Genomic DNA, 13,418 nt, shown 5'->3' with positions numbered 1-13,418 from the left:
CATAGTGCAGAACAGAAACATTTTTGATCCATAGACTGGAAGGCCTGTTGTTTACAAAGAGAAAAACATAACCCATTTTGGTAGATTGATGGTGATATTAAGCATATTCAGGTATTTCATAGGTGGAAGTTTCCCTAGGAGTGAGGCACCGTACTTCAGCTCAGGCTGTGGACTGGGAAATGGCTTGATGTGGTTAGAAAACGTGTCCAAGGTCACATAATCAGCTGAGCTAGGACAAAAAGCTGGTTCTCCTGACTTCCCCCTGCTGCTGCTACCAAGGGGATTAAGCTAAAGCTACCAGACAAGGCAAGCATTACACAGATGTGGGTGACTCAGACTTGCAAAAACAAAGTAGTGCTCCAATTCATATTCTCACTTCATTCCTGACCTTCCACCTCCATGCTGTATTTTTCCTATAACATTGCAAAGATAGGCCAGATGGGTACCTCCTAGGTATTTATGCTGATTTCCAAATTTAATGTCAGAAAGAAGATTTAAAATATCTGAGTACTGTGTGGAGGATAGTGTTGTTTTATTGTAACAGAAAAGGCCAAAGATCTATCTATTGTTGGAATAAATTTTCTGGGTATTAGGCAAGCACTGTCTCTGATTCGTGCATGCTTGGTGTTAGGGCAGGCACCAAAACGTGATGGATATGAATTTCTCTAAGAGCTCCAACTGCTATGTGTGTCGCCCCCAGATTTGCTGAGGTAACTGGCATGATCTTAACTGTTCCTCGGTTTGCACACTTCATCTAGCATCTCCTAAGGACACTCTGATCACCAAGAGCTTGCGGTCTGAGGTAGGGATATGCAGTGTTTCTTTCATGTAGAGCAGGTTTATATTAGTTTCTCCATATCATTTAATTTGGTCAGTTATTTGGTCTGTCAGGATCCCCCAGTCCACTGTTAGCTGGCTATAGCCCCGCACACGACATAGCCGTTGTTATTGGGTACATATTTTAAATAACTAGATTAGAGCTTCCTATTTGGTTACTACTGGTCAGCTCCAGAATCTCAAGAGATTTCTTGCTCACCTCTAACCTGTGATACTTAGCACCAAAATGTGATAATGCAGGCTTCAGATTGTCTTACGAGCTTTTAATGAAGTGATAACTTACTGAGGGAAACACTTGGGAATTCTACTGCAAGTCCATTCATGTCTGTTCCACAAAGCTGCAAACCGTGAGCAAAATAACCAATAAAATAATAAATCCGTTAGGAAGTGTTAAGTTTTAATGGAACATCAAGACTTAGGACCACCTTACCTTACAAAGATAGGCATTAGGGAGGAGAGACCCAATTTCCTTGATATCTAGGAAATTTTGGTGATTGAAAAAGAGGAAAGCAGTCTTTCAGAAATGGTTGAAAGGGCCCTGAATTTAAATCTATGATACAGCACTTCAGAGGGAAAGTTATGTTTTGAATGTTTTCTGGGGATAAAATTATCAGTTGGATAATATATATTTTTATAGCAATACTTTAAAAAATTATGTGTTGGCCTATTATTTCTATTTCTTTGCTGAATTCATCTGTCTTGAACTACATGTTGGGCCACAGAATTCAACTGTAAAATTTTAACTGTACAGATTTTAGAGGCAATTAATTTTATAGCTACACTTAAAATTCTAAAGATATCATATATAACAGTGCTTACTGTGATAAGGAATTGGACCACAATATGTAGTTGTTGAGTAGATAAATATATGAGGTGATTAATGTTATCTAATGTAAGCATTTGATCATATCTAAAACAAATTGCACTCTTAAATATTGGACTCATAATACCTTTAACTTCTTACTCTTTTGTATTATAGAGTTGTTCGGGGTTCTGTTTTCTTTTGTCATTGCTATTCGGAAAGTACATAATCACCTAAAATAATCTAATTCTGTATTAACTGAGAACTATTTAATATGTCCCTTATATGTGTGTCACAGTTGGCTAGGCATTCTGGAAAAATGCACAGAAGTTTCAGATCCTACCCTAGAGCAGCTTGCATGGGATTTGGGAAATGTGCAAAGGAAAGGTAATAGGCCTGTGTGCAGTAAGTGTCAAAAGTCTGGTCAAGACAATACTTGCCTGAGGAATTTAGAAAGAAAAAGTGTGATGCCGAAGGTAAACTTTGATCAAATCTTGGAAAATAGAGAAATGCGAGTGGGCAGGAAGTGGGAGAGGTGATGTCAGGTTGGTGAACACGGTAAGCCAGGATGCAGAGGTGAGCGTGATTAAAGTACCTTCAGAGAGATATCAGTTTGGACTGTTTGTTTGGATTGCAAGGGAAGAAAACCCAAACCAAACTGGCTTTCAGCAAAAAGAAGAAGTATGATTTTATATCATGTGAAAGGTCCAAAGGTTGGGTCTGGCTTCAGCGATGTGTGGATTCAGCACTCGGTAGGGCTTGGTTTCTTTCCATCCCTCCACTCTGCCTCCCCGTGATGGCTTTGGTCTGGAACTTCACGTGGTACCAGGATGTGGGCAGCAGCTCCAGGCTTGCTATCCTCTCAGTTGGGATTCACTGTGAATGTGCAGTCTCAGTGAAAGTCTCCTCATGTCCCATGAACTGAGTCAGGTACCCATCCTGAACCAATCACGGGTATTGGCGAACACAGTCAGCACAGGCTTGCTTCTGGGTCACAAACCCATCTGCACCCCACCCTCAGAGATGGAGGTAGGGTCCCCTTCACTGGAAGCACAGATTACGTGAGCGGGGGATTTCCAAAGGGAAACCGAGGCGTGGTTAACCGTAAGCTAACTGGATGCTGTGCCCACTAACGGGGACATGAGGTCTGCTGATATCACAGTGATCGCTTTGAGTAATAACAGGAACTAGACCCTGGAAGTTTTTATTGTAAGCACATTGCGACTGTTAGGACAAGGAGTCCAACTTTATGAGGAATTGTAAACAAATCAGACCTGCTGTGTGCAGGATGGGCTGGGGGTTGGCTGCTCTAGAGGGAAATGATGCGACCTCTGTTGTGCTTTCTCATATTTCTAAAGCCACAGCACTTAGAGAGTATCTCCTGTGTGCTGTGAGCTGTGGGGAACACAGACAGGATGCCCAGACTTGGTCTTGCCCTCCACAGAGTCTACAATGTGGCAGGGAAGACAGTGCCTCAGAGTCGACTGCGTTGCAGGCAGGATGCACAGCGATCGCTGTACTGGGCTTCATGGGAACACAGAGAGGTTCTTAAAATGAACCACAGTCCGTAGAGCCAGAAGCAGAATAAGCAAGAGCCCTGGGAGGAGAGGTCTGTGCACAGTGATGCCCTCTCAGTCATCTTTGGGAGCAAGTCTGTTGGGGGCACTAAGCATTGCTTGTGTAGCATTTGAGAATGTTGCAAGGACCTGGGTGAGTCAGGAACTGCCTGTCTATCAATCAGCAGACCCAGGTCTCCCTAGGAGTTTACAGGCCCAGAATGGGATTGTCCACGTGGTGGAGGCTGGCTTGCTGTCCCTGAGGGAGCTCTCGGGCCATCAGCACGTGACGCTCTAGTCTTTTGGCCTCTGACGCTGCTCGTGCCATCTCCTCCCTGGCTCACCCTGGCTAGGACCGGAGGAGGGAACCACTGGAGTGCGGTGGCTCCTTTGAGTTCTGTTTCAATAGACTTTAAGTGGGAAGAAATTGCCTGGGCCTCACGTGGGAGGAGAATTGAGTTCTATTCCCAGTCAGTGATGCGATACGGGCAAGTCTCTCCACATACCTGGGCCTCAGTTTCCCTGCCTGTAAAGGCAAAGCCCCGGGCGAAGAATGCTTTATAAATGCTCTTTCAATTCTAAGAGTCTATACATCCAACAGAAAGAACCATCACACCCTTTTCCATGACCTGTGATCATGACATGCTGTGTCTCCAAAAATAGCTGCTGTGAAGTTACTGGTGAATCAGCACAACTGAAAGCTCAGGAGCATTTGAGCATGAAGGCCCGTCAACAAAGGCCAGCATTTAAAAGCTGCTAACTAACTAGAGAAACTGGCAGGAGTGGCCAGGACTGACTGCTTAAATGGGACAGAGCAAGGGCTGTCCAGGCAGAGGGACAAGTAAGGAAGAGGATGTGACTGACCTTATGAGCATCTGGACAAATGAACATGAAAATAAGGGGGATGGGACCATCCAAGCCCATGAGTGCCACCAGCGTCTGCATAAACTGCGTTACAGTATTGGTGGAGAAATGGCTTATTTCAGTGCTGACAGCCAAGAGCGTGACTTGGAATAATTGAGTCAATTATGGGGAGATGAGGTAAATATGGAGAAGGTGCCAGCGAGAGTAGGCAGGGAGGGAAGGTACTCTGAGGTAAGTTCTAATGAGGGCTTTGTTTTGCATTGTTTTCCTCTGACCTGCAGTTCCTTCATTTCAAAACAATATCTTTCTTACATTGTAAAGAAAAACAAAACAAAACAAAACACCACCTTCCATTTCTGGGAGTCTTCACCATTTTGAAAGCATTTGCACATCCATTTTTATATATAGCAACAACTCTGGAGGGTGGGAGGGCGTTATCCCTGCTCCTTATTTAACTGAGAACTGAGTGAACGGTTCCCATGGTCAGCAGTGGACGGAGCAGGACTCAAAATTTCTGACTACAAACCCGCTGTGCAGTTTTCTCCCCGACACTAGAGAACCTCAGTCCACTAGTCAGTATTAGTCCCATGCCAGTGACTGTTTTCTTTCTCAAGAAGGTAGAAATAAAAATATTTTTTATGACCAAGAGAAGCGTTTATATTACTCTTGGATTAACTACAGAGTGGTTTTTATGTGTCAGACTAAATAGACGCCTGTTTTTTACATTCAGCTCTATACAAACAGAGCATTTTCGGTTTGCTTTGAAAGCAAAATACCATGTGTTGTAACTTTACAATGTTTTAAATAAAGTTAGGAATTTGGATTTATGATGCTGAAAAACATCATAAAATCGGTGGGTATAAGACCAAGAACTATGTATGTGAGTTGAGGGTCCTTAAAAATTCGACACTTCGAAGAATCAAAGGTAGACATTTCAACACACCAGTTATTGAATCCTTGTATTAACAATCTAGTGAAACGAGAAGTGAATTATTAAAGTTTATCTTCCTCATTGATTTGTAACACTGTTATTCAGTGTGTGGATAGCTTTTAAAGCAGAACAGTTCAGCCTCATGAAGCCATTTACTGTACTGGTTTCTACACACTGCCTCTCTTTCTTTATTACTTCGTTCTGGAACTTTGATTGCCCCATTTTAGATCTGAGATTGCTCTAATGCTACACTGCAATTGTATGAGGGGCTTAGTTTTCACTTTGTTCTCAGAACCCGGCTGGCTATAAATTTATCTCTGTTCTTTGAAGAAGCTAACAGTTCCAAGAGGAAAAATGGTGGTATATATCCCTGTAGAGGAAAAGTAATCTCTTAAAAGCAGAATAACCTCCAGGCTACATCCTTTTAAAGAGGGACTTTCAAACAAGGATGCCTTCAACTTTTATATGTGTTCTGCATTTTTCTTCAGGCTTTGTACCTGCTCTTCTGCCCTCTGTGTAAGGTTTCTCTGTAATGATCCGTTCCTCCTCACACCCATTAAATCTGTAATGAAGTCATGCCCTTCCCAATCCTGATGTCATAATAACTTCCAGAGCTATGGCTAGAGAGCACATCCTGGAGATCATATGAGGTTTCCTCAGGAAAAGGAGGCATAGGGCCCCAAGAGTTGGAATACCTACAACATCGAACCTCAGTTTCGTAAATTACCACACACTACAATGAAAATGAACTTTGTAAAGGAAAATCCATGGGAAGGTTTCCATCAGGTTTAACTGCATTCAAAGCAGTTTTCAATTTCAGGCATTGGGTTCATTCAGATTAAACCCATCCTTGCCAGAGATTGAGCCATACTCCCTCATCAACAGATAATAAGATCATTTAGAATGAGGAGGTGCTAAAATAACAGGACGAGCTTGTGGCTCTGTCTCCATGTCTGACAACTTCATCACCTCTCATCTTTATTAGACAGCTGCCTGGAGCTGAATGTTGATGAACGAGACATGCCTGGCGTCCTCACGTGTCAGACACACAGGCCCGAGGCTCCCATTTACCAGGGGGGGGTCTCTGGCTAGGCTGGGAGCGACAGAGGGTATTAGATGTGGTGCTAGCGGAGGTCTGGGGAGGGCCAGGGAGCTGTTGAACCCACGACATCATCCATCCTGCCTGTGCCTGTGATGTCATGACCAGGTGCCCTTAGGAGCTGCTTCTGGGGGAGCAGAGGGCACCCCAGCAGTGGTGACTGTGGTCACCAAAAGTGAGTCATCGTGGACAGGTTAACTTAGCCAGCATATTTTTCTGACCTCAGAAAGTTCCAGAAATCGTTCCTTTTGCCATTTCCTTCAGCCTAATTGTCCTCTTTCTCATTTTATGCCCCTGCTAGACCACCGCTCTTGATAAGGAGAGGCAGGTTTTCCGACGAAGACGCCACCCGGATGTGAGGAGCCGGTACAAGGCCCAGCCAGCTCCGCCCGAACTCAACTCGGAATCGGAAGACTACTCCCCGAGCTCCTCCGAGACTGTTCGCTCCCCAAACTCGCCCTTTTAACAAGACCCTTTTACTCGAAGTCCTAGCTTAACCCTTTGAGACTCTGAGATTTGTTTTTCCAAATTTATGTAAAACAGTTTCATCTGATCTACCTAGCACTCAATGCTTGAATGGCCGAGCAGAACAGTGTGTTTTCTGGTATCCTTGTAGCGATTTCCCTTTGCTGAATGAGACTGTGACTTGTCGTTGGTGGAGATGGCAACTTGCTGCTAATCGGGTCCTCAAAGGGTTAAGGCTACTTTGCAACTTTTTTAAACATAGAAGCAATGAATGTTTTCATCAGTCAATCTAGGATCTGCAGTATGTAACATAGCACTTGTTAACCCTCTGAGTGCATAGGATTTTATGGGGAACCCTTGGGGGATTTTTCAGGCCTTTGGATTTATACACACATGTTTCTTGACTTTGCTGCAGATCAAGGGGTTGTTATTAGATGCTGAGATGTCCAGACAAGAAGAGCGTCTAGAATGATATCTTGCGTGTCCTTTTTTGTGGGTTTAGAACATGGCAGGTTTATAACTTGAGCCTCAGCACCCCCTCTTTCCTCTTCACAATCCTATTAAGAAAGGGGCTTTTTTTGCACTGGAGGTCTGTCAGCTGCCCTGAGTCCTGCATCCTGAGTGGAGGCGACCTGGGCCTGTGACCAACAGCCTGACCCAGAATATAGATGGTGCCCTCACCCCCAAATTGCCTCCATATGAAGATGTGCTGATGACGCCCCAGAAATGCTGCTTCCACTTCAGCTGCTGCTACTGCCAGCGCAGACCCTCAGGAAGGCACCATATCTTGTCGTGTGTTTGGTGAGTGAGAGTCTGCCTGCTCAGTATGAGACCTCTATAGGAAAAAAAAAAACAAAACACACAACTGGTGGAAAAGAGCAATAAATTGCCAGGTGCTCTATAGGGCTGGAATGTCAAACAGAAAGAGGCAACAAGATCCTGTTCTTTTTCTCACCTGCTTTTTCATGCATTTCAGTCTTCAGTGTGCAATCCACATAGAGTATGGAATCCGTAAAAAGGAGGAGCACCGGGGCATAGGGGCCCAGAGGCAGGTGCTCGGCAAGATGGCCGAGGAGAAAGCAGAGTGGGCAAACAATCTAGAATAGTCTCAAAATGGTTTTTAAAGAAATAAACCATTGGGAAGATAATTCCATGTGCATCTTTGGGTTACCTACATAATAGTCTCTCAGGGAGAACAGGAATGGGAGACCTAGAGGGTATTCCTGAGGATAAAACTTCCACTCCCTAAGATGACCTTTTTTTTTTTTTGCGGTACGCAGGCCTCTCACTGTTGTGGCCTCTCCCGTTGCGGAGCACAGGCTCCAGACGCGCAGGCTCAGCGGCCACGGCTCACGGGCCCAGCCGCTCCGCGGCATGTGGGATCTTCCCAGACCAGGGCATGAACCCGTGTCCCCTGCATCGGCAGGCGGACTCTCAACCACTGCGCCACCAGGGAAGCCCAAGATGACCTTTTTATAGCACTGTCTTTAGCCATCCAGAGGGAGATGCTGTTTCTCTCTCTTTGGGCCAAGTCCTGTCCGACACGTGTATTTTACTCCTGTTACCAAATCTTTCTCCCTAGCCCTGTGTCTCCCCCAGTGAGCTTCTACTGCAGTGTCACGTTCAGAACGGGGGCCTGAGGCAGCCTGTAGTCACTGCGATGCTTAGTGGGGAGGCTGGCCATGGTGTTGGGAGGCAGGGGCCCGACTCGAATGTCCTCCTAAGGTTTGCTCAACTCTGTGGCCCGGGAGGCAACCAGTGAGTGATGGCTCATGAAATCTGCATCTAGATGGCTGAACAGCACTCACTGTCTCGGCTTTGAAATATACTTCGATACCTGAAAGTCTTGAAATTTGTGTGCAGCACTTCCACAGTCAGTCCTTACTTTCAAATACAGATGGATCTTCGATGGCTGGTTTTTACTCTTCAACTGATGAAGGTATGGTCTATATTACTCTAGATTTTAAAATCACAGCATGTCATGACTTTTGCAAAATTGTTCCCCCAGTTTTTGGCTCTTTCACATTTAGGTTTATCTCTTCGGTCTGTGTTGTCTTGCCATGTATATATTAGATCATTTATTGAGATTCCCCCCTGCCCCCCCACTCCCTTTTAGAGGGTCCTGAAAGCTTAATACACAACATCACAAAGTAGCACAAATCAGCTGGGTTTCTTGGGGAGGAGGAGGGCAGAACACGAGGAAGGGTGCGGCGTGTAGGTAGATTCCGTATTAGTAAAGTTCCCTGAACTGGTCAGAAACGACTGCTTTCTCTAGAACTCTAAAGCAAAGCACTATTCTAAGTAAGACTAAGGAGTAGGTAGATAGCTTGGCCTTAACTCTAAATGTGGGAATATGAAAAAATCCCATGGGCAGAGACCTACCTACAGTAGATTGTGAATTTCTCTGAATTACTGCTTTTCCCGTGGGCATTACATGTATTGCTCCAATATCTAGTGTACAGACCTTACAGTGCATGGCTCAGGCCTTTTTCCATCGAAGTCTTGAAGGACTGTGGACCGTGTGAAGCTGTGGCGTGTTTTCCAGAACACTGCAGAGGGGTAGCTCGGAAGAATGCAGGGCCATTCAGCATGGGGATCCCAGTGCATCGCTGTAGAATCTGAGCGATCTATGCTGAATAAACAGCGGAATGTGACCTGTCAAGTAGAAATATTGAGTAATCAGATGGAATGCAATCTTTTCAGCACTAAGCTATTGAGATCCTGAATGTCAGAGATGTACTCAGAGGGTTAACAGATAAGCACAAGGCATGCTGATTACGTGGGTGTACCCAGACTGCTTTTGCTTTTAGCCAGTACTTTCTATTTTTTTTCACAACATTCTTGGGATAGTTCAAGTTTGAAATAATTAAGTGGTGGTGTTCTTTAAGGAATTTCTATAACCAAATGATCTTATTTTTTATTTCACTTTATTATAGAATAAACATGTACCATTATGGCAGTGTATCTATCTCTATAATTATCAATTTAATCATTGCCACAAGTGTCTCCATATTTTTTTTCCTAAGTATTTAATATAGCTCTTATGGTGGTGGCCTGGTGATGGGGACTGTCTTTCCTTTATTGATACATGACCAACCATATGGTATTTTCAAGGGAATTTTAAGATTCATTTTGTTTCAGTTCGGTAGTAGACTTGTTAAGGAAAAAACTTTCATTACTTGCATCGTGTAAACCATCTCTGTAGATGAGAACTGTTCATATTGACGAACACATTTTTTTCTCGACATTGTAGCAGAAATCATTTTATTTGTCATAATCAATGAATATGTGATTTGCTCCAGATCATTAGAAGGAAAAGTAAGATTTCAGTCATTGAAAATGTTTTTACTGTAGCCCTTATCTAACTTACACGTGGTGCATACTAAAATAAGCAGAGAAAAAATTGCAAATAAACTACTGAAAACGCTTGGTGTTTTGTGTTCAGTGAGACCTTCCTAGAACCTGCTCAGGACCTGCACGGGTGGTGGTTAACAGGCCTATCAGATATTGTTGAAAAAAAGCAATATATCCATGAATGAAGGCTAAAATTGCAGTCCTTTACCCTTTGAGGTATGTTTCAGTTCGAAAAAAAAAAATAGAAGAAAAGAAAAATTGGCTTAGCTTAGAGGGTCACGGAGCTATCGTATGACCAAGGCTCACGTACATTAAATCATGGTTGTTTGCTGGCCAGCAGTGCCCATTAGACGACTCTATCCCCTGTGCTGAAAGGCAATTGTGCTTGAGGGAGAGCTTTCTTAATATTATTGTGATGCCTGCTAGCCTGTCTCTGGGTCAGGATCTGTCAGCATTTCCATGATAAACTTCTAATTTCAAAGGTTTTTAATTTGACCATAAAAAGGTGCCCCAGGCTGAAGTTTGCTATAGAGGGCCTGTTCCAAAGAGTGAAGGTTCGCCGCCTTCTTTTCTCTGCCCAATTCTCCCGAGAAAAGAACAACCAAAAAATCAGGTATGTTCCCTCATTGTGAATTCAGAATTTTAGAAAGCACCAAGATCCAAGACGGTAGTTTAATGTAATTATTCATTTGGATGTGGGTTTAAAAACAAATAATGAGTCACCTGGCATATATTGTAGATAATGTATCTTTTCTGTAATTTGTAATTCGTTAATTTTTTAAACTGTTATATGATTTCGGGGTGGGGCGGGGGGGGGGAATCCAATCAAAGATTTTTTAAGACTTGAAGTTGGTCAGTTCAAGGGTTAGCCTTTCCTGCGTGTTGTCTGCCATTTCCATTAAGAGTTTGGGAAAAATGCTCTCAGACAGACCCTTGTTTTGCATGCAGTGATAGAGGGTCAGATATATGCTTCTTTGGGAGATACGGATTTCTTTATTTAATCAAGTTTCACGAAGCCATTCTGGTCTGTTGAGGAAAATAGTGATTAAAAGCACTTCCAAATTAACATTTTTGTCAATTCAGATATGATAAGCACGTAATATGATATGCACTTCACACTTTCTTGGTTTAAAGACAAAAAAATCAGCAAAACTTGAGGACACATTTGATCACTGCAAATGTGCTTTAAAAATTGGCTCAATGGTGCTTATACATGAAACAGTAACAAATGGGGTCCCTAGGACTGTCTGTCAGAAGGAATCTTCCATTTGTATGTAGTTACATACTTGAGGAGGTGGTGCTTTTAAGGCAGTCTTATTTTTTAATCATCTCAAATATGCAACCATTCATCCAGTAACATTAAGGGTCGTAAACTGGTGGGAAACAGGAAATTCAATGTAGAAGCTGAGAATGCCTCTGCGTGGTGTGGTTTTTATTTTTTTCCTTTGGATTTTTTGTTGTTGTCATTCTCGGGCTTCAACGCTGAAGCTATGCGATCATTTTTCAGTGAGTGAGCCTCTAACCGGCAGGTGTTTTGATCATGAGGTTTGCAATCTCTTGCCCTTGGAGACAAGTGAGAGCTCTAGTTTCATACTTTTTCATAAAGGAAGAGCAATCTCTACAATTAAAACCCTACCTGTAAATGTCCTCAACATTCTTTTTTGGTTAACTGATGTGAGACCCTTAATGTTGCTTCAATGTAAAATTGTGTATTTTTGTCTGTGATATACTTTTTTAACTTAAAGTAAATAATAGTTCTAAAAGCCTTCACTGTCGGTATTAAGAGAAAGTAGGATTTTAAAAGTGATGATAAAGATGCTATAATGTCAATTCATTCCAGTCCAATCGAATGTGGTAAGAAAAAGACCTTGAATAATTCTCTAGGGACAATTTCTCACTGACCATTGACATTAATCTTTGATATATTCTCAGAAAAAATAAAAAGAAATTGAAACTGGTCCAAGGTTAGAGTCACATCCTCGATAACTATTTTTTTTTAATTTTATTAGGAAATTAATAATGGTCTTTTTCAATCTGGCTGAAAGAAAATTATTAAAGGATTAGTTGAGTGTGAAATTAAATAGTATTTTGCTCATGCATACTGAAAAGGTGGGCTAGGAACCTGATGCATTTAAACAAGTTTCTGAAAGGTTTCAGTTTGGTGCAAGGAAAAAAAAAACAGTGTTTCCTTCGAAAATACTGAATTTATCAATTGCTGCACGGATCAGATGGCACAGGTTAATCTTTGATTTTCAGAATCTTAATGAAATAACTTTCAAACAGTTTGTATCCATGATTAAAGCTGGAATGAGATCCAATTTTTTCCCCTAATCTCTCAGTTTAAGCTAATAAATGTAGGTTAATGTGGATGAAATCATCTGTGATGTATTATGTTCATTTATCAACTGAGCTTTTTTGATGTTGCCTGTTTTTATGTAAAACATGTTCTTAAAAGTTAATAAAATAATAGTACTTGGTGTATGAACTGCTACGTAATACCCGAGCTCCAGTGTCCACTCCTCAGTTCACTTTGCCATAATGGAGTAAAATTTCATTTTAGTTCAATTCATAATTGACACATTCAGTCCATGAAGGAATAACCCAGCTGTGTTCTTGAGGGGAATTCTCTCTATGCAAGGCTTTAAAAATTAGTCATGCAGTCAGAGTGTAGCTTTCCCACATGTCCTTCCTAGCAGAGTGTATATTTCATGAGCATAATTCAAAAACAGCTATTCTAAAAATGTCCCTTTTCATATATTACCTTCCTGCCTGGGCCAGTGACTTGGATAAACACAAAGAAGTCAAATACCATTCAGGCCTATTTTACCCTTCCACCTAACAAGATCTCCAGAGAAGAGTGTTGTTTTATCTGCTAACCTGTAATTAGCTGCCATTTTTATAGCGATGTCCCATTAGGCATCCCATGTGCAATACTGACCTTAGAGAAAATCGCCATGCTGTACAAGGGAATAACGTTCTTTCTTACGTGAGTTGTTCAATGCTAGGAGATTGAAAAGTCAGCCAGCAAAAGTGACTGCAGGACCCCAGTGTCCTAGGAAGGTGCCAGAATATCTCCGAGCACTTGTAAAATTAGCAGTCACCTTCCTGGCCATCTACATGCTGCTGCTGCTACCGCTGTTGCTGTTGTTATGCCTTTTGCTCCTCTGCAGTGAAACTGCTGGGTCCTTTCTGGGATTTCAGGGCAACTGCTGTGAAACAATAGCTAAAGTGATTGCTTCCTAAGGACCATTACCTTGTTTTATGAGGCTGGCGGCTTTGCCAAAAACCTGCCATCAGAAAAAAACGTGCCCTGACACAGAAACATCAAACACCGGCAACTCTGGGATTGAGGATGATAAAACTACCACATCAGGAAACTGGGAGAAAGGCCTTCCAGGACTTTTGAAAGGTGGGACTTAATGTTCAGAGATAAGGAAGTTCTGCAAATGGTGGTAAATGGGTCAAATAAAACAGGAGAAGCAGCGTCCTAGGAAATTCCGTACACTACCT

General features: G+C 42.5%; 1 protein-coding gene across 4 annotated transcripts in view; it reads left to right on the top strand.

Annotated features, from left to right (window-relative positions):
- DCLK1 (doublecortin like kinase 1) overlaps window positions 1-12,385 on the top strand; it is a 339,558-nt gene extending 327,173 nt beyond the window's left edge. For all 4 annotated transcript variants that reach the window (XM_032610859.1, XM_032610863.1, XM_032610860.1 and 1 more), the window contains exon 17: window positions 6,391-12,385. In XM_032610859.1, the coding sequence (XP_032466750.1) occupies window positions 6,391-6,555 (165 nt within the window). In that variant the 3' untranslated portion in view covers window positions 6,556-12,385. The remainder of the gene's footprint in view (window positions 1-6,390) is intronic.
- Window positions 12,386-13,418: the final 1,033 nt, after the last annotated feature.

Source organism: Phocoena sinus, chromosome 18 (assembly GCF_008692025.1).
Source record: "Phocoena sinus isolate mPhoSin1 chromosome 18, mPhoSin1.pri, whole genome shotgun sequence".
Taxonomy (NCBI): domain Eukaryota; kingdom Metazoa; phylum Chordata; class Mammalia; order Artiodactyla; family Phocoenidae; genus Phocoena; species Phocoena sinus.
Note: the sequence above shows the minus strand (reverse complement) of the source record. Positions and strands in the feature narration are given on the sequence as shown.